This window comes from Trichosurus vulpecula, chromosome 9 (assembly GCF_011100635.1).
Source record: "Trichosurus vulpecula isolate mTriVul1 chromosome 9, mTriVul1.pri, whole genome shotgun sequence".
Classification (NCBI taxonomy): Eukaryota; Metazoa; Chordata; class Mammalia; order Diprotodontia; family Phalangeridae; genus Trichosurus; species Trichosurus vulpecula.
In genome coordinates this window covers 197,105,661-197,131,677 of record NC_050581.1, presented here as the reverse complement: position 1 = coordinate 197,131,677, position 26,017 = coordinate 197,105,661, and the positions used below count along the sequence as shown (strand labels likewise).

Here is a 26,017-nt window from a genome sequence, read left to right as displayed (position 1 = left end):
GAGTACAGGTAAGTCACTCACCTGGATGGGCCACAGCTTCCTTATGTAGCACATAAGAGCCACCAGAGAGACCTGGGTTCAAATCCCACCTTTGACTTTTAGAAGTTGTGAGACTCTAAGTCCCTTAACCTCTGAGAGCCTGTTCCTTGTCTTTAAGTGAGGACAGTAATGCCTGGGGTGGTTGGAAGCCTCAAATGAGATTGGAGTTAAGTCCTTTGCAGACCTTTAAATACTAAGAAACGTTAATGCATCTTATGGGATGATCACTCCATTTCCCTCTGACCCAACAGTCCATGTCTCTCTACGAAGACAGTCAAGCTTTACTTTGGGGTTTCTTGGGATCACAGAGCACAAAAGGGAATGAGACTCAGACGTCCCAGCTGCCTCCAAGTGTCTGAAGCCCTCCAGGATTCCTTGTTGGGTCCAGAAGGCAGATCAGGAGCAATGAATGATCGAGGACAGCTTAAGCTCCATGTCAAGGGAAACTACCTTACCATGAACAGCTGTCCCCACCTGGAATGGCTATCTTGGGACACAGTGGGCTCCTCAAACAGAGACAGAAGAAGCTCTTTGGTGTAGGAGGCTAGAGGTGGGACTAGATGGGCCCTTGAGGGCCTCTCCAACTTTGAGAGTCTTTGAACATGGCAGCATCCCATTGAAGAATTTAAAATATTCTGAAAATTCTCCAAGGGGAAGTGGAGAGAATCAGGCCCTTCCCTCACCCACTCCAATGATCCTGGAGAGAACCAAGCCCGAGGGTGCTCACTATGAGCTAGTCCCAGTGGCAAAGAACTTTGATTTAGGACTGAAATAACTTAGAGGCCACTGAAACCAGCCACCCTCACTTTCTAGGTGAGGAAATCCAGTGACTTAGGCAAACCCACTATGCATCTGAGGTAGCATTTGAACTCAGTTCCATCATGACTAGAGCACAACGTTCTATCCACTGCACCACTTGGTATGTGCTTTCCCCTTCTCAAACCCAGCAAGGAGAAAACCTCTGCAAAGAACCTGCTATGGGCCACACTAAGCCTAGGTTTCAGAAAACAGGACAGATTGCTTTCTCTCATGTGCCAGACACGTGTGTAAAGTTAGGTGATGACACAGCAGTCTAGGAGAAGGCACATATGCCAGTGGGTTACCCATAGATAGAAATAAGCCAACAAAATTCCTTGTCTCTGAGCTGGTATATGGATGGGCTCCCATCTCCGAATCCACTTCATCCGTTTCCAAGACAGTGGATTCAGCTTTTATGACTAACAGCCTTTCCTCGGAAATTGTCCAGATGTCTCTAATCCATCCTAACCCCAAGTTGACCCTAAAAAGCATGCTGACCACAAGAAGGCAGGTCCACTGGGAAAGACCGTCTATAGTCATCAGACCCAGGAAATTCCTGATGAGAGGTGCTTGGAACACCAAAAAAGAGGGGCGAGGAACCCACCCTCACCTCCCACCCCACTGCTGCCACGTATCAAGCACAGAAGGGAATCTTTGAGCTGCAAGGGACCTCAGAAATCACTGAGTCAAACCCCTAGCTTCAGGTTTGGAGCAAAGAGACTCACCCAAGACCATTCAGTCAGTTGGTGGCAGGAGGAACTATCTTATTACTAAACTAATAGCATGGCAGAAATTACCCCAGAGTTCAAAGGAGGAAACTCAAACCAGTTAGCCCACATCACTTGCAGAAGGTATTGCTTTGGTGTCCGTTCTGCAAATCCAGCCCCATTCTCTTGAGCAAGAAGGAAAGAGGGGAAACTCTTGGTACCTGCCCTGATCAGGAAAGGGTTGGGAGGCAGGCTCCAGCACACCACCCTAGAGAGGCTTATCAGGTAGCTTACACATGACTCACCAGTTTTCAAAGGATTAGAATATGAAACTCAGCATTAAAACTTTCCAACACAATGGGGGTCACAGACACATACTCAGCATCTCAGTTAGAACTAGAAGTGACCTTGGCAGAGACTAGACCAATGACCCGGATTTGGCAAAGGAGGAAACTGAGACACAGAAGGCCATGTACATGCTAGTCAGCTGCTTCCCGGTTGGGAAGGCAGGGGCTTCTGGCTGCAAAACACTACATATGATAGTCTTTCTCTTGGGAATTATTCCCTACTATTCCTCCCTCCTCTGAAGGTACAGGGTCCCATCACCACCACTCACCATGCTCTGACCCAGTGTTTCCTGAGCTCCTGGGAGATATCAAGAAAGATGGCCATAAGCAGTTCCAGCTCCCAGGGGAACAAGGCTAGGGCTGGGGCTAGGCCTCCTGAACATACACCCCATGAGAGGGGGTGGGCTTTTGACAGTTTGTTTCCTCTTTCCTCCCATGGTCCTCTTCCACTTCATCATGGAAGCATAGCCAGATGGCATAGAATGAGTACAATTCCCTTATTTTATAGATGAGGAAACTGAGGCCAAGAGTACTAGAATGAATTGCTTAAAGTCACATGGATGATAATTGACAGGTCTAGCATTTGATTTCAGGTCCTCTGGAGATCCTAATACTTTCCACTGTTGAAGGCTGCTTTGGTGCTGCTTGGAGACAACCGCCTGGGCATTTCCCCAACAAAGCCTTAAGAAGCCTGGGAGTTTAAGTACTGAGGAAGCAATAGCTATTGTCCAGTTTTTGGTTATTAGTCCAATCCTTAGGACAAATCAGACCCAGAGCAAAGGAAGCTGAAGTGGAAGAAGGGAGCAAGTAATCTAGCCTTACTGTAGGAAAACAATATGGCTGCAGTGGTCCAGGCCCTGGGATATCTTCCTGTCCTCCAGGAAATATAACCAGCAGCACATAGCTTCTCCGTGGTCAAGGGAAGTGCTGTGTACCACAGGCTATGACACTGGGCCATTGGGCTCATGATCTTAAAAGGACAGACGTTTGGGTATGGACAGTAAAGGGAAGCTTACAGCCACCAAAAATTGTTCATTTTCCCTGGACTATGATGATACAGGAAAAAGACTATGTGCACGTGTGGGTGTGTGCATGTGTGCTGGGAATTGGGTTTCAACACTGAGATCCTGTACAACCACGGCATAATTCTGGGGTCAATTCAAGCCTCTAGGTGGGAGAGTGGAGTCCCTGAAAGTATATGCTTAGGGTCAAAGGTTCCAGTTGGAAAGGACAAAAGCCATTGAAACCAACTCCCTCATATTTTACAGATGGGGAAACTGAGGCCCAGGAAATTTAAGTGACTCAGCCAAGGTCATGCAGGTAGACCAAAAACGTAGGATTTGGACCCAGCTCCTCTGGCTCCAGGGCCAATGACTGCTTTCCCTCCCTGCTCCCTTTGGATATAGCTGTTCCCCAGCTCAGGGGGACCCCCTTGATAGCACAAAAGTTCCTCCTGTAATACAGGACTCAGTGCCAGGGGAGCTGGTGAGCAGAAGGAGCAAAACCCCCATCTGGACTCTGACACCATGCAGGTCAGTCATAGTCATAAAGAAAAGCCTCTATACTTTGTAGCTGTGATGACCGCAGGTGGGTTCATGGTAGCTGCTCATGCCAGTGGAGGGTGTAAGTAGGATGATCCACATTCCCTAACACAGCTCAGTCAATTCACCTCGGTCTGGCCAGTGGACATTTGGACAGAAAACCAAGTCACTCTAAGGCTGCGTGCTCCATCCACACCAAGAGATGAACTCTTGCCTCTCGGGGACAATCTTGGCAAGTCCACCCTTCCCTCACTTTAGGCCAGGAACCTGGGATCTTATGTAAGCATTGGGGTAACAAAGGTTCTGCAAGACTCAAGTAGAGTCAAGTGGAGAATGAAGGAGTTAGAGAATCACTGGAAAAGGCCTTAGAAATACACCTAGCTCAGCCCCCTTTATTTTACTTCACAGATCAGTAAACTAAGGCTCAGAGCTGATTAAGCAGTGGGAACCAGGACTCCTTACTCCAACTAATGTTATTCCCACAACTCCATCCTCCTTCCTAGCTTCAAGGATATTATATCCATAGAACAGAATTGGATCTGATCCCAAATTAACTTGTTCTGGCTTCTTAAGGGGCTATCTTACCATCCTGTCAATGATCAGATCACTCCTTGAGTTTCATGGGTATTCCTTGAAATCAAAGGAATCTGAGGAGGGAGCCAGCCCTAACAACTGGGGATGAGGGAAAGCTGCCTGCCAAAATTCCTGGCTCACTTGCTCTCTCTCCCCTCCCCTCTCTGCTTCCCCACCCCCATCATGGGCACAATGGAAACAGGAATGAGGAAGGCACATTCTCCGATTTCATTAACTTCGAAACTCAAGGAAGGAGACTGGCTGAGAAATGTCTAGCCCTTTCTTTAGTGAGCCTATTTCATATCTCCAAAGATCCAATCCAAGGAGTACTTATTAAGCATCTTCTATATGCAAAGTAAGAGTGTGGCTGAGTCGAGAGAAGCTGGACTTAGGGTCAAGAAGACCAGGTCTGCCCTGCTGCTAATACACACTGACTAGGAGAAGCTGGTTGAGTCACCCAAGCGAGACTAGAGCTTCAAGCAACTCTCCTGGACTATTAATTGGAGAAAAGTTGCCAATCTTCATTAGTGAATGGAGTTTCTACCTCCCCTCCCCCCACACACACTTAAAGTGCAAAGATTCCATCGATCCCACCCACCTCCAAAAGAAGGCCCAGCCTTCGGGAAAGACTATTGTCTAAAGGGTGTGGAGAGCAGGGAGCCTGCCTAACAACCGCAGATACAGGGAAACTGGAGAGTCTAAGATCTGAAGGTGAAGAGGGGGTGCCATTCCGGGCCAGATAAGCAATCCACAAAAGGACATTGAAGCAAGAATGTCTTGAATGTAGGCAGAGGCCTGCACAAAGAGGTCACCTGAGCATTCAGTGTCTCTAAATGTCTCCAGAATCATTCAGTCTGTTCCACTTCTGTCCCAGGCACCAACAGGCTAGGGATAGAGGGCAGATTTCACTAGTACTGGGACTTTCTGTAACAAATGCATGTTGGCCTTCCATCTGCAATTCAGTCTTAAGAGTTGCCTGGAGCACTGAGAGGTAAGGTTTAGTGACTTGCCTCGGGTCATACAGCCAGTAGCTGTCAGGTGAGACTTTAATGCAAATCTTGGCTTCAAGGCCACCTTCCATCCTCTGTGCCAGGCTCCACCATGTTTTTTTTTTAATTGCCAAATGTTACATTTGTTATGAGCATGATATGGAATCATGGGCTCATAGACTTAGAGCTAGGAGGAATCTTAGAGGCCATGGAGTCTAAACCCCGCCCCCATTTTACAAAAGGGGAAACTGAGGCTTATAGAAGTAAATGGCAAAGCCTAAATTCAAACAAGTCCTCTGGCTCCAAACATGGTGTCCTTAGTGAGAGTAGGACACCAAAAGTTGACAATACAACAGAAGGACAGAAAACATAACTAAAATGATTTTTTTCAACCCTAAAGCATAGCTGGCCCAGAAATGCACCAACTAGAGCCAACCAATGAATACTTACTAGGAGCCTACTATGTCCCAGGCACTATAGGCAACTCCCAAGTTAAATCTGATTGCAACCTCAATTATTTCTCTCTTGCTGCATGCCCCCTATTTCTCAAACTATGCCAACCCCATTCTTTATTCCAGGAAACTGTTAGCTGGAGCTTTCAGATAAAGTCAGTTTAAGGGTTTATATGTAATACTAATTGCTGGCTTTTCATTTTCAGAGTATAAAGGTGAGTAAATTGAGGCATGGCACAAGTCATGATGCAGTATAGAAATTGTGACATTGAGAAAAGGCCTGTGAATCGTTATCCAAAGAGCGGTGGGCACAGATGTAATTCACGTAATAGCTGGGGATTCATGGATTGGGTAACTAGACATCAGCTTTACCCAAGTGCTGACCCCTACTTGGCACAGAAACTCTCTCCCAACTAACCCAGGAAGCCCAGCACTTGGCCAAAATCGGTAATAACATCTAACAGGGACACATTAGAGTGCTTTACAAGTGTTACTTTTTCCATTTCTCTTGAAAAAAAGAAGAACCAGTGGTGACCACTTCCATTTGCTAATGTGTCTTACAACATTAGTTAGCAACCAGTTAGCAATGCCCCTTCCTTCTGCAAAGTTCCAAGTTCAGCTTTCACTCTCTTTCTTTCTCGCCTTTTCTTTGCCCCATCTTTACAACTAGACTGTTTCAATCCCCCATCTGTACTCTGTCTAGTCTCTCACTCACACACAATTTCCCTTGAGAGTAAAGATTGTTTCCTTCACTGATTTGGAACCCCCAGGCCTTAGCACATAGTAGGTGCTTAATGTTTGTTGACTGATTTGATTTTTGGAAATCTCTTAAACCCTTGGCTTCCTCCTGAAATTACATTGTATATATTTGTATCCATTCCGTAATCTGTACAGATTGTATCTCCTAGTAGAAGAGCAAGCTCTACAAGCTGAAACTGTTCCTTTTTTGTCTTTAGACCCCCAAATGAAGAGAGGCAGCATGATCTGGTTGATCAGAGTGGCATCAGAACCAGGAAGACCCAGGTTCTAATCCTGCCTCTGACCCATGCTGGCCTTAACTTCTTAGTGCCCCAGACTGTTACAGAACAGTGGCACAGACTGCTGGGTCTGCAGTCAGAGGATGTGGATGCGAATACCACCCTTGTGACCTTGGCGAGTAAGTCACTTTGTCTCCTATCCTTATCCTTATAATGAAGATTTGGACCAGCTGGTTTGAAGCCCTTTTTCAAATCTAAATCTGCCCATCTGCTTGGTAAAGGGTCCACACTGGGAGTTCCTTACAATGAAATCGCACACAGATCTGGACCCTTCTCGCTTAAAAAAAAAAAAGCCCCCCCTCCAACCCCTCCTGCCCCAGCCAAGTGCTTTACACACAATTTGAAGCTAGGTGGCACAGTGGATAGAGCACTGAGCCTGGAATCAGGGAGACCTGAGTTCAAATCAGTCTTTCATACTAGCTGTGTGAACTTGGGCAAGTCATTTAACCTGTTTACCTCACTTTCCTCATCTGTAAAATGGGGGTACTAATTGCACCTACCTTCCAAGGTTGTTTCGAGGATCAAATAACATAATAGTAAAACACTTAGCACAGGGCCTAGCACATGGTGGTAAGTGCTATAAACATGTACCAAGAACCTACTATGTGCTGGAGATGAAAAAGAGGTAAAAGACATCCCTGCCAACAAGGAATTCACAAATCTACTGAGGTTATTGAAGCTGAGAATCTAATAATCTAACAAGCAAACGACCAGGAACAAATAAGCCATATAGAGAACGGGACTTTAAGGAGCAGGGGGCAGGCACTAGAATTAAGAGGCGTTGGGAAAGGCTTCCTAGAAAAGACAGGATTTCAGCCGGCCTTCCTCACCATCCATTCTGAACTGCCTCTATCCTGAGCTTCATCCTTCACCCCCAGCCTGTTCTCTAGCTCCCTTGGCACTTGTCCACTGGTGTTGCAAGACAAATTAGGAAATGCATCTGGCCAGAGCATTGGGGTCAAAAAAAAAAAAAAAAAGGAAAGAGCCAAAGCTTGCAATGTAGATGGCCACTATCAAGCCCTGCTTCCTTCCCATCAGCACTCTGTAAGCTGCCTGATAGGCGTTCACCTCTAATGCTCCACTGGGCCACAAATACGCAGGGCCTCATGCTTCTTATAGCATGCCTAGAGTGGCAGTGCAGCCTAGTGAGTGTAACACTTCACTAGGAAAGAGAATCCTAGATTTAGAGCTGGAAGGGACCACCAACCCCCTCAAACTGAAGCCAAAGATCTTAAGTGACTCCCTCAGACTAATACAGTTAGTATGGGTCTGAGACAGAATTCACATGGACCAGCCTGGTTCAGATCCTGGCTCTAACACACAGCATAGGAAGTAATTAATGCCTGGTTCATTCATTTCATTCTCTTGTCAGAGGTGACAAAGGTACTTGATAATGGAAACAGGATGTGAACTCATCCCTTCTGATTCCGAACCCAACATTTCTACTCTACCAACAGAATGGCACAGCCAAGGGAACCTGGGTTCAAACCAAACCTCTGGTCTAGGTGACTTTGGGCCAATCACTCTCCCTTCCTCTGGGATTCAGTTTTCTCAGTTGTAAAATGAAGACACTCTTCCATTAGACTGTGCTCTCCTTGAGAACAGGGTAGTCTTTTGCCTTTCTTTGAAACTCCTTCACTTAGCACAGTGCTCAGGACATAGTAGGTACTCATAGATGTTTGTTGATTGACCAGAGGTCCTATTTAGGGCTTCTGAGGGGGCCCTTAGCTCTCACATCATTGGGTCAAAGATGAAATGCTATCTGATCCAAGTTGGTGCAAAGTTTTTTCTCACCATGGGTAAATTCCATAACTGTCAGTTCTCATCATTAGAGTATCCAGGACTGGGGGCCTTTTCATCCTTTAAGAGGAGCAAGTCCAAGTGCCCCTAGCAAGAGAGCTTCAGCCCAGGCAGCCAAAAAGCTGTTCATTTTCTGATGTTAATGAGTTCTCACAAAATGAATATGGAGGCCACCAACTCAAATCCCAGCCTGAGGCCTGAATAAACAATAGTTGCTCCCTTCCTCCAGGGCAGGGCAGATAGCTGAAGTGCAAACACTCACTGGACTTTGAGCCAGAAGATAGATGGCGGTTTAGAAGCAAAAAACTCTTGCCTCCAGTTGGGCAGATAGCTAGCGAGCCAAGAGCAGGAGAGCTCTTGGCTCCACTTTACTAACAGAGAGAACCTGCCTAAGAATACCTAAGTGGGGCCATTTGCATGAGATAAGAACTCAGTAATATCTTTGTCAGGGGGAACTCCCTCCTCAAGGAACACCTTCTACCACACTCAAGTACATTCTCTTCAACTTAAGGCACTGAGATTATTAATCATATTAGTCCGGAATCACAAAGTTGGTCCTGGTCAAGATGCAAAATTCGAACCCAGGTCTTCAATCAATGCAGACTGCTCTCTCCATTAGACCATGCCAAGTTAATCTCACCAGTATGAGAACTAAGTTATATCTTAGAGGTTTTTTAAAATAGTATTTTCCTTCCAATTACATGTACAAACAGTTTTTAACTTTGAGTTTCATTTTTTCCCTGCATCCTTCCCCCCTCCCTAAAATGATAAGCAACTAAGTATTGCTTATATACATACAATCATGTAAAATGTATTTCCATATTAGTCATTATAACTTATGGTCTTAAGAGTTACCTGAGGCTCAGAGGTTCAGTGACTTAACCAAGATCATATATATAAAAAAAGGACCAAGACTTGAACGCAGGTCATCCTGATTCTAAGTCCAGCAATCCTCAACACTGTTTCCCAAAAATTAGAGCTAGGTGGTTTTCTTTTGGGGGAGGATGGTGTTTCCTTTTAATTGCCCAGTCACACAAGGGTTTTAACCTTGGAGGCCAGCTCAGATTCCCTGGGGAGCAGGTGAGGGCACAGCTTATAAATGAATAACTCACCACAGACCTGAGGGACTGACCTGCATTCTACTGAACATCTCCCCTCGGGACTGCTTAGAAATCCTGCTGATAATTGGTTCTGACTGTTGGTCACAAAAAGAAAATAAGACCGTTTGGGCCCCCAGGGAATACATTCTTTGACCAGTCAGACATCAGCTCGGTATTCTTCCTCTTTGGGCCTTTCTTCCTCTCAGACTGGTAGAGCTGGAGATGCCCTTAATGGCCATCTAGTAACCGTTTCACATTAAAGATAAGGGGGAGGGGGGGCAAACATAAGGGTGTGAGCCAGCCTGAATTTGGAAGGAGCAGCCAGGGTAGAGGCTGGGACACTGGCCTCCGCGAGCTCAAATCCTCCGCAGTCATTTGAAAAGGAGGTACAGATTCTAGAATGAGGAATGAGCAAGACGTTTGAATGAGAAAGCCATTTACGGGCATAGCCAATAATGGAGTTTTTTTTGGGTTTTTGGTTTTTTTTTGCTTGACCCTGCATGTGTTAGGAAGCCTTTGTTTTTCTTTTGTTTTCCAAGGGGGGGGGGGGGCGGTTATCGGGAGAAGAAGGGCAGAAAATGGTTGTTCATGGAAGAAAAGAAAACTAAACTGCAGAGAAAATGAAGCCCAGAGAAGAAAAGATGGTTTTCTTTCCAACACAGCAAGCTCTTCCCTAAATCCCACCTCAGACATTTTATTATCTTGGAGTTTAGGAGAAGTCATTTAACCTGGGGGGGGGGGGGGGGCTTATCTGTAAACTCTTGATCTGTAATCTCGTTTCAGGTCCTACCTGGGCCTGGGCATTGATTGACAATATTTATCAATTACTAGGCAAGTCACTGGAGCTTTGTGGACCTCAACTTCCCCAAATGTAACATGCCAATGTACTTGGGTCTTTTCCAGTTCTAACTTAACTATAACCCAAAATTGCGCGTGGACAAAGGATAAGTAGCCTCTACAAGGCCCAGCCACGTGGTCTGAACTTCTGGTCTGCAGCTTCGACCACGAGTTTTGCCCTACCCCGCAACTCCTCTGTGTGACCAAGGAAAGCTGATCTGGCCAATCTTAATGCCTGGGGGAAATACCTGTTCCCCTCCCTAGGGGAATAACAAAAGAATGGCTCCAGGGGCCCGAAGATCATTGATGGAACCCTAAGGATCATATCAGCTAAATCCAATCCCTAGGAAGAAAGTGAGCCTCCTCCCTACCCCAGACAGTTCGAACTAGGAACCTCCGCCTCCAGATCTAATTCGAATCCACTATTCAACCACACCCACCCCATCGCCTCCGAGTAAAAGTACTGCAAAGTAAAAGCTTAGAGACTGATTGGCAGAAGTAGGAGTTGAAGGCTGGGCCTCGGACTTTTCCCCACCCCGAGCGAGCCCTCCCCACACACATCACACTACCCCACATCACCCCACCTCCACCCGCCAAGCAACTTTCCTGCCTAGCAATGGGTCTCCTAGACCACCCCACCCCCCCACCCCCCCCGCGGCCACCTTCCGGCCATCATGGACTACACTCATTCCAGGCCTGAGTTTGGTCTCCACTGCACCACATGGGCCCCAAGCGGGAGCTCACCACCTCTGCCTCTCTTGCCCCAAGCCTGCGGTGATTTGACTAGGCAAGGGATCGAGAGAGGAGAGGCACGTTCCAGTTCCGATCCTTGCCCAGTCCTTCTTCCCTAAATTCCCTCCCGCAAGCCCAGGTCACTCGGGACGTGCCTGGCTACCTCGGGGACTTCCCCAGGGATGGGCGGAGCCAGCGCCGGGTTCCGGGCGGAGATCAAGCTCGGGAAGGCCCCGGCACCCGGAAAAGCTGTTCCGACCGCGCTAGCATGGCCACAAGGGCTCACTGAGATCCGCCACTCTTCTGTCTTGGCCTTGAGACCCACGGCATCCTCTCCGCTCTCCAAGCCAGATCAGCCCAGGGTTTGGCTGCTGCAGCCTCTGGAGCGCTCACCCCCAACTTTCCTCTCCCCAGGCATCACCCCGATGGCGGCCCCCGCTGCTGCAGCTCCACAGCCTCACAGCCCCACAGTCCCACACTCACCCCGAACCGGGCCCCCGCTGCTACAGCCCCACAGCCCCAGTCCCACACTCACCCCGAACCGGGCCCCCGCTGCTGCAGCCTCTCACAGTCCTACAGTACCACAGTCCCACAGCCCCACAACTCACCCCGATGGCGGCCCCCGCTGCTGCAGCTCCACAGCCTCACAGCCCCAGTCCCACACTCACCCCGAACCGGGCCCCCGCTGCTGCAGCCTCTCACAGTCCTACAGTACCACAGTCCCACAGCCCCACAACTCACCCCGATGGTGGCCCCCGCTGCTGCAGCTCCACAGCCTCACAGCCCCAGTCCCACACTCACCCCGATCGGGGCCCCCGCTGCTACAGCCCCACAGCCCCAGTCCCACACTCACCCCGATCGGGGCCCCCGCTGCTGCAGCCTCTCACAGTCCTACAGTACCACAGTCCCACAGCCCCACAACTCACCCCGATGGCGGCCCCCGCTGCTGCAGCCCCACACCCCTACCGCCCCACACCACAGTCCCAAAAGCCAGAGCCCTCTCACCCAGTTTTTCCCTCCCCGCTCTCACTCTAAGTGGGAGCCCCGCGGCTGCCGCGTCCCGAGCCCGTGCCCTGTGCCTTCGATGCCCGTGCTCAATCCTCAAGCAAGAGCTCGGGCTGCAGCGGCTCCCCCTCCCAAGCAGCGGAGCCCACTCCCTAGTCTTCCCCTACCGGGGCTGGGAGCCGCGCGCCTTCACTCACCCCGAACCCGCCGCGGTGGTGGCTTGGATGGAGTTGATGCGCAGCCGGTTGGCAGTGTCCTTCAGCGCCTGCAGTTTTTGTTGGTCTGGCTTATGGTAATCCTCCATGGCGAAGGGGCTTTGGCGTGGATCCCGAGCCGGTGGCAGAGGAAGCAGCAACTTGAGCAGAGAAGGGGAGCCGAAGATGAAGGAGGAGGAAGAGGAGTAGGGCGGTCCCCAGTGCGCCCTCTTATGACCAGTCCTACCTGCGGGAGGAGCCGGGGGACGTGAGCAGGGGGATGGGGAGGAGAAAGAGGAAGAATGGGAGGAGGAGGAGCGAGCCTCCAGCCCGGCCCCTGCCAGGCCCACAAGGGGAGGGAGGGAGAACCGTGCTGGCCCAGCCTCACGCACGCACGGTTCCTGGGCTGCAGCCCCCACCCTCACCCCTACCTGTCCCTCGTTCTGGAGAGTTCCCAGAACCTTGAACACCAGCTAGGACTTTTTACCGAGGAGGAAACCGTGGTGCAGAGGGGCCCAGAGACTTGATCTAGGAGGGCGCATGGAGAGTTGGGGGGGGAGGGTGCGGCAGCTGCCCTTAACTGCCCCCCCCCCCCAGCCGAACCTCCTCCCACTCAGTCCAGAGCTGGGGGAAGGGGTGGCTCTGCTCCCTCAGGGACACCCCTGTCCTAGCATTTGCTTTTGCTGAGGCCTGCTTGCCTCCTTTTAAGTGTCGGGAAACAACAGGGGTACCGAATTCCGGATGTGGAACCCGAAGATCCGGGTTCAGAAGATCTCAGATCTAGACCTGGAGGGGCCCTAGGAAGCCTTCGAAGTCAACCTCTCATTTTCCAGATGATGCAACAGAGGATGCTGGGAAAAGTGAAGTGCTTGCCTAAAGTCCCATAGGTAGGAAGCGGAGGAGACCAATTTGAACCCAGGCCCAAGGCCTCCGGAGCCTGGTTCTCTGTACCCTCTTCTGCCATTTGTTAGCTGTCAGGCTCAGCCTTCTCCCTCTGATTCCCCAGCTGGACTTGAGATGATAACCTAAAGGTGACCCAGTGCCTCTTCAATACAGTTACTCATCCCTGGCTGTAGACCTGAGGTCTCTCTTTTCTGGGGGTGTCCTTTGAATAAATAAGCATTCCCTGGCCTGCTTCCAGGCCCCTGCAGCTGGCCTGCCCCCAGGCTTGCATGGTGCATTAACCAAGTTTATATGGTAGCTTTACCAACAGAGTGAGGAAAGAGGCGGGGTGAGTGCTGTGCCTTCCTCTCATCAGCTCAGGGAATCTAAGGGTCTAAGAAATGAATGGATCCTTAGATATCACCTAGTCTCTTACATTTTCTTTTACAGAGGGGGAAACTGAGTCCTAGAGAAGGGAAGTCACTTGCCTGAGGTCACTCAAGTAATGAATAGCAGATCAGGGAGTCAATGTCAGTCCCCCTGACCACAACAGAACCCTTTTCACTGCATGATGTGGACAAGAGATTCCAAGTTCCTAACTTTTTCTTTTTAGTATAATGGATCCTTTGGACAGCAATTTGGTGAAGCCATGGAGGAACTCTTGCTCAGAATCATGGTTTTAAATGCATAAAACAAAAATACATAGAATTCTGAAGGAAAACAATTATACCGAAATACAGAATTTAAAAAAAGTTCACAGACCCCAACGAGAAGTCAGCAAACTTTCCATCATTGGGATATCTTCAAGCCAGGCTAGATGCCCAGTTATCCACTAGATTGTAGAGGAAACCCCAGTACAGGTAAAGGTGAGACTAGATGGTTATTGAAGTTCATTTTATTGTTATCATTCAGTTGTTTCAGACATGTATGACTCCTCATGACCCGTTTTGGAATTTTCTTGGCAAAGACACTGGATAGGTTTGCCATTCCCTTCTCCAGCTCATTTTACAGATAAGAAAACTGAGGTTAACAGGGTTAAGTGACTTGCCTAAGGTCACGCAGCCAGTGTCGAGGTCAGATTTGAACTCAGGTCTTCCTGATTCCAGGCCCCGTGCTCTATCCACTGTGCTACCTAGCTGTCCATTGAGGTTCACACTAGCTCTAAAATTTGATGTTTTTTTGACAGATGGGACCTCAAGACCCCTCTCCACTGTGTTTGTTGTAACCAGGGCAGCAGAAGCCATATGCTCCCGAACAGAAGGCTGCCCCTAAATCTGGAGACAAGGTGAAAATGTGCCAAGTAAGAATCCACATTAGATGGATGAGATTAATGAGTTGCAGAAGATTCCAAGCAAGCCCTTTATTTTACAGATAAGTGAGTTACTTGGAAAGGTCTAGTAACCTGCCCAAGGTCATAGAGAGGGTGAATGGAAGACCCTGGAGAGGAAAGCAAGGTTTCCTAGTCTCAGTGCAGGGCTTCAGATGGTTTGAGCCCAAGGCTGCTATGCTTCCTGCCTCTTGGTAAACAGTTTGGGGAGGAATGAGATTAGATTTGCTTAACCATATTTGTTTGCTGTTGTTTGCTATTGTTTATCCTCAGTTCTCCTTCTAGGGAGGCAATGACTTGATTTACAAGTGAAATGGATTTAAGTCAGGGAGGTCTGTGCAAGGTCACCAGCCTTACTTTCTCCTCTGGTTCCAGTGGCTAGATAAAGATCAGGAAGATTGGAGATGGCCCTGGATGTCTTGGGAGGCCTTGGCCTTTTTCAGCTAAGGTTTTAGAGTTCTCACTTTAACTGAGGCAACACCCATTCAGTGATTAAGGCCAGATAAGAAATGAGCCAAGGAATGACCCTTTTTACCTAATTTTAAAAAATCATTCAGGGAGGGGAAGACCCTAAGAATTTCTGGCCAAAACAGAAACATTTACTATTTACATTCACTCTGATCCAATCGGGGCCCAAATAATGACCACTAAGTGATGTTTGGGCTGGGACCTGTTGTTGGCCAATTAATAAAGCCAGGGTGAATTGGGTTTAAGGCATGGTCTTTAAGAAAGAAACCTAGTTAGTAAACCCCAAGATATCTCACTAGGTTTTAACCCACAAAATTTACATTCCTTTGGGTCAAACACTCTCAGGTAAGGTCATGATGCCTCATGTGGACTGAGGGAGAGGAAAGAGGGAACAGAAGGGAAAGAAGAGAGGACAGAGGGGAGGGGAGATGAGAGGAAAGGAGAGGACCTGAGTTGCCCAACTGGAACTGACCAGTTGGGTTCCCAGTGGGGCAGCTCGTACTACTCACAGGCTGTTGTTTGTCTTTAGTTCTTGAAGAGGACCATGACATCAGGAAGATGATGCCCTGACTTGCACATGAATTGCATTTAAGTGAGGGAGGGCTGTGCAAAGCCTCATTTTCTCCTCTGGAGTCATCTGGGTCCAGTGGCCAGATGTATCTGGACAACTGGAGATGGCCCCCTTAACCATATTTATTTGTTACAGGAAGGCCTATGAGGCAGTAAAGTATAGGAACATCTTTGGAAAGTGATGACAATGGTTTTTAAAAGACTATCAATAAAATATTTGGAGTTTTGGAGTCTTTTTAACATCCATTTTTAAACTTTGAGTATATAGAATATTTTAAAAGAAAAAAAGGAAGTGAGTTGCTGCTGAGACATGGGCATCTCCTAAATTCCCATCTGAGAGATGCTAATCTAAAATGTAGCTAAAGTAAAAGGAACTATGATCTAGTTAATTATTACATGTTAAGGGAAGGCTGCCATTAATGAGTGAGATGAGGAGCTTCACAAGCTAAAAAAGAGTGAAAGAATTCACATTTGTCAGGTGTTTATCTAGAAAGCACAGACTCTGAATCCCAGCTAATACTTATCTAGCCCTTTAAGACTGGGGGATTTGATTCCATTGGGATCCATGTTTTACAGAAGAAGAAACTGATTCAGAGAGAAAGTAAGAGAGTTGCAAGGCTGGTAAGGGTCAACTGAGAGCCTTTTGAAGTTCAAATCAAGGAAAAAATATTTCTTTTCCTTCTCCCTCCTCCCTCCCTCCCTTCCTTCCTTCCTTTCCTTCTTTCTTTCTTTCCTTCTTTCTTTTTTAAGGCAATCAGGGTTAAGTGACTTGCCCAGGGTCACAAAACTAGTAAGTGTCTGAGGCCAGGTTTGAACTCAGGTCCTCCTGACTCCAGAGTTCTATCCACTATACCACCTGGCTGTTCTGGAACAAGTATTTCTCAAGCCCCCATCTAGTATGTATTAGGTACTAGACAAACAAAGACAGAGAATGAACTGATCCCTCCTCACAGGGACCTTGCTTTCTAATGGGAGAGACAACAAAAACACATGAAATGCAGACAGCACAAAGTGACTCAATCCAGCCATTCACACATAAAGTGGTTGAAAGAGAGAGAGAGAGGGAGAGAGAGAGAGAAAGATAGAGAGAGAGAGAGAGAGAGAGAGAGAGAGAGAGAGAGAGAGAGAGAGAGAGAGAGAGAGAGAGAGAAAATACAAGATTGAGCCATTGGGGCAGCAGGAAAAGCTCCCTGTAAGAGAAGGTGCTTGTTTTATGTTTAAAGGAAGACCGGGACTGTGGGAGGTGGGAGGGGGACGGGACAGTATTTCGGACACTTTGATGGCCAGAGCAAACTCACAGAAACAGGAGAGGCCTGAGTGAGGAGAGAGAAGAGGCCTGTTTGGCCAGATCAAAGGGTGTAGTGTCCAGTGGAGCTGAACAGACAGATTTGGGGCCAGGTTGTGAAGGGCTTTAAAGGTCAAACAGACAAGTTGATGTTTGATTCTAAAGGCACTGGAGTTAGGAGGGTAAGAAAGTGTCGTGGTCTGATCTGTGTTTCTGGAAAGTTCCTTGAGCAGCAGTGTGGACAATAAGCTGGAACGGGGAGAGATTGAAAGGTGAGGGCCCTCAGATGGCCATTCCCATGCTTGGAAATCTCAGACTCTGAAGTCTTTCCAAAAGGGTGCTAAGCCTGAGTGGGAAACGAGAAAAGGGCTAGCCTGAGACCCCTCCTTAAATGGAGGCTTTGGAATTCATGGCTTCAGCCTTCAGTCAGAGGATCAGAGGGTACTGAGGAGGCAGCACCAAGGCCTTGCAGGAGGCCGGACTTACCTTTACTGTGATCTAGCTCTCGCCCTCAAAATTGGTAGACTTCGGTCTGAAATATCCTTAAAAATGGACTTTCATACAATGACAGAATATTTCTCTTTTCTGGGTTGTGGAGTAGAAGGAGCTCTCAACTCATTGTGGTTCCAGCTCTTTCACTAATGAGCTGTGTCCTTGGGCTAATCACTTAATTTCTTGGAGCCTCAGTTTCCCTAGCTATCAAATGGGCATAAGAAATCCCTCCAACATGACTCCTTTCCCCAAACCCCAGCTACTAGTGCCTCTTCCCCCACCCCCAAGACATCCCATTTCTTTTTATTTATTTCTAATAGACTTTTATGTGTCTGTGTTGTTTTGCTCCCCTCCTCAAGAGTGGGAAGACTTCAAGGGCAAGGACTGTTACAATGTTGCCTCTGTATGCCAGGAACCTAGCACAGTGTCTGACACATAGTAGGTATTTAATTGATCATCATGGACTGCAACTCTCAATTGCCAAGGTTAGTTCTCTCTTGGCTTCATAGTCAGATTTCTTTTCTGTTATCAAGCATTCTGTTACTCACAGCTTCTTCCTCCCTTAGGTGGCTGTCTCTGTAGCACTGTCTCTGCTCCCTCAACTACGATTTAAAGTCTCAAACCAACAAACTCTGAAACTTCTGGGTATGGTAGTTACTGAAAAGCATTTGGGTATCATAAAGGGTTCAGCAAGTGTTGGCATTACCTCATCGCTTTTAGATAGCCCAGTGAATAGAGCACCAGACTTGGTATTAGGAAGCCCTGAGTTCAAATCCTACCTCAGGCATTTACCAGCTATATGGTATTGTCCAAGTGAAATAAAATATATGCTGTACTTTGCAAACCACAAAACACATTATAAATGTGTGTTATTATTAGCTATTAAGTCTGGGAGCCTCAGTTTCCTCATCTCCATCTCCAAAATGAGAATAATAACTGACTCCACAGAGTTTTTCTGAAGATCAATGAAGCAATGTGTGTGAGGTCCTTCGTAAACCTTTGTGCACTATTTACATGCTAGCTATTTGTCACTATTATCATTATTATTACATTCTGTGACTACACCAACTCAAGGTATATGACAGGCAATGCCTTTCTTTCCAAAGAAATAAGTAGCTATAAAATAATGGGGGGGGGGGCAGGAGTTGGAGATACAAACAACTTGGAAAATCAGGAAAGCCTCCTGTAGAAGGTTATATTAGAGCTGAGCCTTGAAGGGAACTAGGGATTCTAAGAGACGAAGAAGGGGAGGGAGAGCATTCCAGACTAGAGGGAGGGACACCCAAAGCAAAGAAACAGGTGGGACGTGTTAAGTCATATGTGGGAAACGCCCATTGGGCCAGTCTGGTTGAAGTGGGGAGACCGTTTGGGGGAGGAAAGTGTTCTGCTATCAGGCGATCAGTAAGCTATTATTAAGCACCTAGGAAGTGCCAAGCCCTGTGCTAAGCACTGGGGATACAAAAGAGGCAAAAGATAGTCCTTGCCCTCCAGGAATGGATACATTCTAACGTATTACATACATTACAATCAAATGGATGCAATAGAGACGATGTAACTCAGTAGCCTACTTCCTTTCCCTTTTTCTCTGACAGGGCGTTCAGGGAATGCCCAAGATTTTAGGAAGGCTCCTGACAAAGTGCTTTCTTGTGGACAAAACTGCCATGTATTGGGCCTAGAAGCCGGTGCAGTGGTGAGGATCCAGACGCAGCTGGCCCCAAAGCAGAGTGGTGAATTGGTGAATTGGCCTATGTGGCTCTTAGCCCACTATTGGAAAATGGCAAAGCTTCAAGGACTTCAGAGATCACTTGGTCTGACACTCTCATTTTCAAAAATGTTGGTATTTTTAAAAATATTAATACTTTTGTCATCATGTCAGTCCATTTCTGAACCTCTCTACCTTCATTTTAAGGAAAGGAGAAAGGAATAAGCATTCCTATACACCTACTATGTGCTGGCCCCAAAGCAGAGTGGTGAATTGGTGAATTGGCCTATGTGGCTCTTAGCCCACTATCGGAAAATGGCAAAGCTTCAACGACTTCAGAGATCACTTGGTCTGACACTCTCATTTTCAAAAAATGTTGGTATTTTTAAAAATATTAATGCCTTTTGTCATCATGTCAGTCATTTCTGAACCTCTCTACCTTCATTTTAAGGAAAGGAGAAAGGAATAAGCATTCCTATACACCTACTATGTGCCAGGCTTAAGCACTTTATAGATATTATTTCATTTGATCCTCACAACAACCCTGAAAGGAAAGTGCTATTATTATCCCCATTTTACAGCTGAAGAAACTGAGGCAGATAGAAGCTAATTGACTTGCTCAGATGCATGCAATTAGTAAATGTCTGAGGATGGATTTAAGCTCTGGTGTTCCTGACTCCAGGCCCCAGCATTCTTGCCACATGCTACCAGCTGCCTCTATACTAAAACATTTCATGTAACAAAGAAAAATGATTAAGCAAAAATGTTCGATGCAATGACTACATGTGAAAATGTGTATGACATTCCCACTTCTCTGACATATGGAAGGAGGTTTGTTTCTTTATTGATTCTGCTAGGCCAGGGGTTCTGAATGTTTTGGGGGGTTCTGTTTCCTTTTGGCCGTCTGGAGCAGATATGTAGACTTTCAGAATCACTTTGTCAATGCACCAAAATAAATACATAGGATTTCCAAAGAAGCCAAGTTCATTGAAATAGTTATTTAAAAATGTTTTAACCTTCCAGAGCTCAACTTAAGAACCCTAGTGATCTCTCAGAGCATCACTGGCTTTTTGGTTGCTTAGAATTCACCTTCCCTTCAGCGTTTCTGCCATTTGCATTCCAATATTTATGTATAACAAGCTGTGGCTTATTCCTCCATTTTTCTACATCAGTTCATACAAATGCCCAGTCCCCCCATTTTACAGGGTAGAAATTCAAGCTTCAGAGAGGTCAAGGGATTTCTTCACGTTTGCACAGGAAATAAGTACCTGAGAACCCAAGTTGGTACCCAGGTAATGTACCTGGGTTTTAGCCTTGGCCTCCTGAGTACAAGTTCAACAGCTTTTCCAGGTCTTTAGTTCTCCCGTGATCTGTTCTTGAATGAGCGAGTGAGTGAGTGAGTGAATGGTGAATGAAAAAGCATTTATTAAGTGATTACTATGTGCAAAGCTCTAGGAAAGCAGGCCAGTCTCTGCTTTGAAGGAACCCACATTTTGAGGGAGAGACAGCACTTAGAGCTGTAAGTCTGATGGAAACATCTCATGGTGCTCAGGGGCAGTTGCAGAGTCAATGGTCAGTCCTCTTCTTGATTGTCATTTTCCCCAATAAAATCCTATCAGTGTCTGATGAGCCATATTGCCAGGGCCAGGGACTTTGGGGGCCCTGCTTTGTCCAGAGACGTTATCAGGGATTTGGATGAAGGGGAGTTGGCACAGGGTGCCAACCATGTCTCAAATAAGGGTGACAATGTCACCCTGGCCTATTTCCCAGGACTGGTATGAGGTACAAGGTGAGACATTGGCCATGAATGTGCTTTGAAATGCAAGTGAAAAGTCCTTCCAAACCCCTTAAAATATAGATTGCAAATCCTTTACAAATAAATGTTAGGGTTTACTATACTTTCTTGGTGAAAACCCTGTATTAAGTATAATTCTGCCTTTAAATCAAGTCCTAGAGAAGTTCAAATGCTCAGGGCTCCTGGCTCTGGCACTGACCTATAGCATCCCTCCCCCTCAAAGCTACTACTTCTTTTGCCTTAGTTTCCACATCAGTAAAATGAGTCAAGCTGGGTTCAATGTAAGGGGTAGCTAGTTAAAGCTAACAGAGAGCATTTGCAATGCCATTCTGGGGGAGTATGTCCAAATGCTCAGAGATGAATCAGTAGGCAAAGATGATTGCCAATGCATGTGGAAAGCACATGCAAGCACACACAACACTCAAGTGTCAGTTTAATTCATTCTTGTTGCTGCTTAGTGATGTGATCCACTGTGGCTTGTGGATTTTGGTGGAACCTTAGCACACTCTTGGCTTCCCTTCTGCCTTGGAAATGTTAAACCAAAGAAAGTCTGGCAGACAAGAGCTGATTGCTTTTGGCCAGGGCCTTATCATTGTTTTGTGTCGAGGCCCTTTGGACAACAGGCTAGTGAAGCCCATGGCCCCCCTTCTCTGAGTTTGAAATGCACACAATAAGTTCATTGGGATTTCAAAGTAACATAGGTTGGTGAAATAAAAATGTAATTATTTTTTTGATTCAAATTCATTCCACCTCACCCCAACTCTATCCTCTGGACCCTTGGGTGAAGGAGGCATGTGTAGAAGGTGTTAGATTGCGATGGGGTCAGAAAATTTCAGCTGGGTGTCTAAACAGAACATAGAGGAGGGGACTTTCCTGGGACCCCAGGTTGGGTACCCCTGCTTGAAGGGTGTGTCACGGCTTGCCTGGGCTCCCTGTCTACACAAGGCACATTTGCTCCTTTGTCTTCTGGTCCTTATATATAACATACCTTAACAAGTGGAGAGAAGTCAGTCCTTGAGATCCAGATTGTCACCCATACCATACATCATGTTTGTAAAGCACTAGTAAATACCAGCTATTATCATTGAGTGTGAGCTACTGAGTGGCACAGGGATAGAATGAGGGGCCATGAAGTTAAGAAGACTTGAGTTCAAATCCAGTCCTCACCACACTTACTAGCTGTGTGACCCTGGACAAGTCACTTTACTCTGTTACCTCAGTTTCCTCAACTGTAAATTGATCGGAGGAAAGAAATTGGCAAACACCTCGAGTACTCTTTGCCAAGAAAACCCCACTAATGGAGTTATGGAGGGTCAGACATGACTGAAAACAACTGAGCAAAACAATGTCTATGCTTCTTTATCTGGTCACCACAGCTAGTAAGGCGGGGCAGGCCACATCACTCTCCTGCTCACTTTACGATTCTCAATACTCACATTCATACTAACAAAAGTAAGTATCCCACATCTATAGAATGAAGATTCAAACCCAGGTCCATCATCTTTCACTTTCCTAAGGCACATGACTCAGTCAATTTAAAGCTTCCACTCCACTCACAACAACACTACAAAGTGGGTGGTCCGTGGATTATTTCCCCCATTGAAAGAGAAAGTAACTGAGATTTTGAGAGGCAAAGTCAGCCATTATGGAGCTAGATGGTTTCAGGGGTGGGCTGGCCCCCACAGCTGTGGCAGGATGCAAAGAGCACCAGACCGGTTTTAGAGGCTCTAGCCAGCTCTGCAGATACTTGGGCGAGTCACGTCTCTCTGGGCCTCAATTGCTCCTCTGTAAAATGAAGGGGCTGGAGCAAATAATCAACCTCTAGAGTCCTTTTCAGCTCTAGCTTACTAGCACTGCAAGCCCAGTGATTGTTCTGCCCCTCCAACTCTCCAGGCTCACTGGGCACCTTGGGAGGGGGGATGCTGGCATAAAATATCAAGATCTGGCAAACGGGCAAACTTTTCCACCTTCCTTATCTTCCTGGCTGAGGCACATTGGGACTAAGGCATATCTGGGCAGGCATCTGAGGGCTGACTTGTTTTTGAAAGCAGCCATGTGCTTTAGGCAGCCCCTGCTTCAGTGCCCAATTGTGCACCACCAGAAGTAGTCAATGCCTGGGCATGCATCCCCATCAAGATGCTCCAGGAAAAAAAAAAAAAAGATGCTCCAGGAACTCTCCCTCTTACAGAAAGTCTACCACTCCTACAAGGCATCTCTAGACAGAGGATATCGTCTTTCATTTTGTCTTCCCACCCCCTAGCCCAACTGTAATGCTAGTCATCATGGCTTGCAACTTGAGATTCTGAGCTCTGAGGCCGGAGCCAGGACTCCACCCAAAGCTGGTGACCAGGAGAACCCTCTGGCCATTCTTGTGCTTCTCTGGAGCTGGGCAGAAGAGGAAGAAGCATGCAAAGACAAGCAGCTATCTCAATAGAAAAGGTATGAGAGCCGAGTCAATCCTTTCCGCTTGTTGTTCAGTCATTTCAGTCATGTTCAACTCTTTGTGACCTGTTGGGGTTTTCTTGGCAAAGATACTGGAGCGGTTTGCCATTTCCTTCTCCAGATTATTTTACACATGAGGAACTTAGGCAAACAGGGTGAAGTGACTTGCCCAGGGTCACACAGCTAGTAAGAGGGAGGCTAGATTTGAACTCAGGGAGGCTTCCTGACTGCAGGCCCCCTGTTCTGTGCACTTTGGCGCCACTAGTGGCCCGAAATCCCATCCAGAAAGCTCCAAAATGTCCCCAGTGAGAGCAGAGCCTTGTTATCATAACTTGGTTCAATCCATCTCTTCTCTCTATTTTCTCTCACCCCTCTTAGTTCTCTTTCATTGTCTATAAATGAGGTGGCTTGACAAGATTAGGAGTTCTTGACCTGGGGAACATAACCATTAATAAAAAATTTTTGGTAACTTTTTCGATGTGATTTCTTACTTTTTTTTTTTGAGGGGGGAAGGCAGGGCATTTGGGGTTAAGTGACTTGCCCAAGGTCACACAGCCAGTAAGTGTGTCAAGTGTCCGAGGCCGGATTTGACCTCAGGTCCTCCTGACTCCAGGGCCAGTACTCTACTCACTGCACCACCTAGCTGCCTCAATTTCTTACTTTTCTAATCCTATGCATTTTATTCATTTAAAAACATGCTGAGAAGGGGTCCATGGGCTTTGCCAGACTATCGCCAAAGGGGTCCATGACACAAAAAGGTTAGGAATACCTTGGCTATATAATAGCAATAGCAGAAATTCACATAGAGCTTTAATATTTGCAAAATGCTTTACATGTTGAATTAATTTCTGGAATTATTAAATAGGGACAGCAACCCATTTCTTTGTGTACTCCCCAGGCAAGACTGCAATGGCTGTGGGAAGTAATGCTTCAATCACTTTACTAAGGCACAGAGCCAAACAGTGAAAAGGGGAGGGGACATAGAAACAAATAGTGTGAGGACAGGATGGGGCGGTGGAGGAAGGCACAGAGAGGTGGGGAAGAGAATAGGGAGGGGGAGAGTCACTTATGTAACCATGGATTAGAATTGGGAGTGTGTGGGATGGATTTTACGAATCCAAAAATTAACAACAGAGGCATCTCAAGGTGAAAGTAGAAAGGAAAATTTATTATGATCCTGCAGGAAAGGGCAACCCGGACATTGAAAGGACTGGGGGTCCTCTCAGTGTCAGAGCGCGCTGGACATAGAAAATTGGGGTGTTTATATAGGTCCCTAACCGCAATTCCCCCTCCCAACCTCCTTCCTCTCAGCTTCCAGACGTAAGCTTTGAGGGTACAATCTAGACACGATAAATCTACCCAGGGACAATGGCAAGGAACAAACAGTATGGTTATTTTTTTACAAGCAGGTGACAGTATAAACTTCCCACCATTCTTGTTTCATTCTACTATCAATCTCAAGGTAGTAAATCTGTCTTAATAAACAAACAGTTCGGTTATCGGGGACAGGCAGGAATTAGTTGTTAGTTACCTCATCTTCACATCTGTGGCTATGGCGGATATCCCCAGTATCCTTACACCTGTCTCCTATCATTCTTATACCTAACTAATCTTGCACATCTATATTGCACCTGGCTTTTCGGCTTTCATCCATTCTTCCCCAAACGGAGGTTCTCTTATCTTGGGGTCAATGTACAGGGGGTGAGTATCCTGTGTCTTATCCTTATCCTCAGAGAATTTTATGGTTGCTGACTTATTCACCTCAACCCTTCTTTCTTTCAGGCCTCTCGCCATTAGGTAAATACACAGGACCTGTTCTTAACCTCGGGGGCCTACGGTCACTAGCTAAGCTTGTGGAGGGGAAAATATCTAAGTAGAGAAATGGGACTCACTATCCTACTTATTTCTATTTATTTAATTTGTTCCCTTTTATGAGAGTTCTTCACTCGTCCCACACAGACCCTCCTCTTTATTTGCTCAATGAAGACCTCTCACGCCAATCTTGATGTTTTTCCTAGAGCCTAATTAGCCTATTTAGGATAAATTGGGGTTCTACACCTCGGCTCCCATCTTGAGCCCAAGTAGCTGGTCTATAAGTTTGAATGATCCTTTCTGGGGTTCACTCATTACCCCTTTAAGTAAGTATGGGAAGGACTGATCGACACATTGAAATCAAAGGGGCAGTCCCCTTATCAATACAGATACAGACACCCAAAAGAAAATAATGATGCAATTGTCCCTTTAAGATTCAAAAAGTCTTTTCCTATACAGCTGTCTGGCATCATCAATGAAGCCTCTGGCCCTTGGTATTTGTTCCACCCGTCTCCAGCACAGCATCCTGTCAGCATCTTCTTTCTTGTCTTCTGTAGGAACCAGCTTCTTCCATTCACCTACAAAAGTTACTTCAACACAACTTTGAGTTATCATTTCTATAACCTTTTAGTCATGCCATGTTTCCTTGATGACATTTACAAAATAAACCACAAACCATTCCTTTAACATGACTAATTGTAACCAAACTTTAGACAAGCTTGATGTTAACCAATAATATTCTCACAAGCACTTGATCTACTCCTTCTTTCTTCCAAGAATTAAAAGACCCCAACTTCTACAAGACCTTATACAAGGCCCTAATAAACTACCCTTAATTTATATGGGACCACACACAGGAACACTAGTCCCAGTCCTATAGTAACCTAAGATGTTCCTTAATCAATTATTTTAATAAATCTGTTACTGTACTTACAAAACCTGATTATAGAAATTGCCACCAAGAGATTAGGAACTTATAGTCTAGTTTCCTGTCAACTCCAGGTAGAAGTTATGTCAAACTGCAAGCTGCATTAAGCCAGGCTCAAAGTCTGCCAAACTTCAGCTAAGGGATCAAGTCAAGAGGGTCCCAC

At 46.5% G+C, this 26,017-nt stretch overlaps 1 protein-coding gene across 3 annotated transcripts in view; it reads right to left on the bottom strand.

Moving 5' to 3' along the window:
- Positions 1-12,418, bottom strand: part of TKT (transketolase) — a 32,847-nt gene extending 20,429 nt beyond the window's left edge. Inside the window, exon 1 of one of the 3 annotated variants that reach the window (XM_036739051.1) lies at positions 12,155-12,418. In XM_036739051.1, coding sequence (XP_036594946.1) covers positions 12,155-12,261 — 107 coding nt within the window. In that variant the 5' untranslated portion in view covers positions 12,262-12,418. Of the gene's footprint in view, positions 1-9,138; positions 9,154-10,964; positions 10,982-12,154 lie in introns of those variants that run through there. The other 2 variants (XM_036739053.1, XM_036739052.1) reach the window with 2 other exon arrangements.
- Between the last annotated feature and the right edge of the window lie 13,599 nt (positions 12,419-26,017).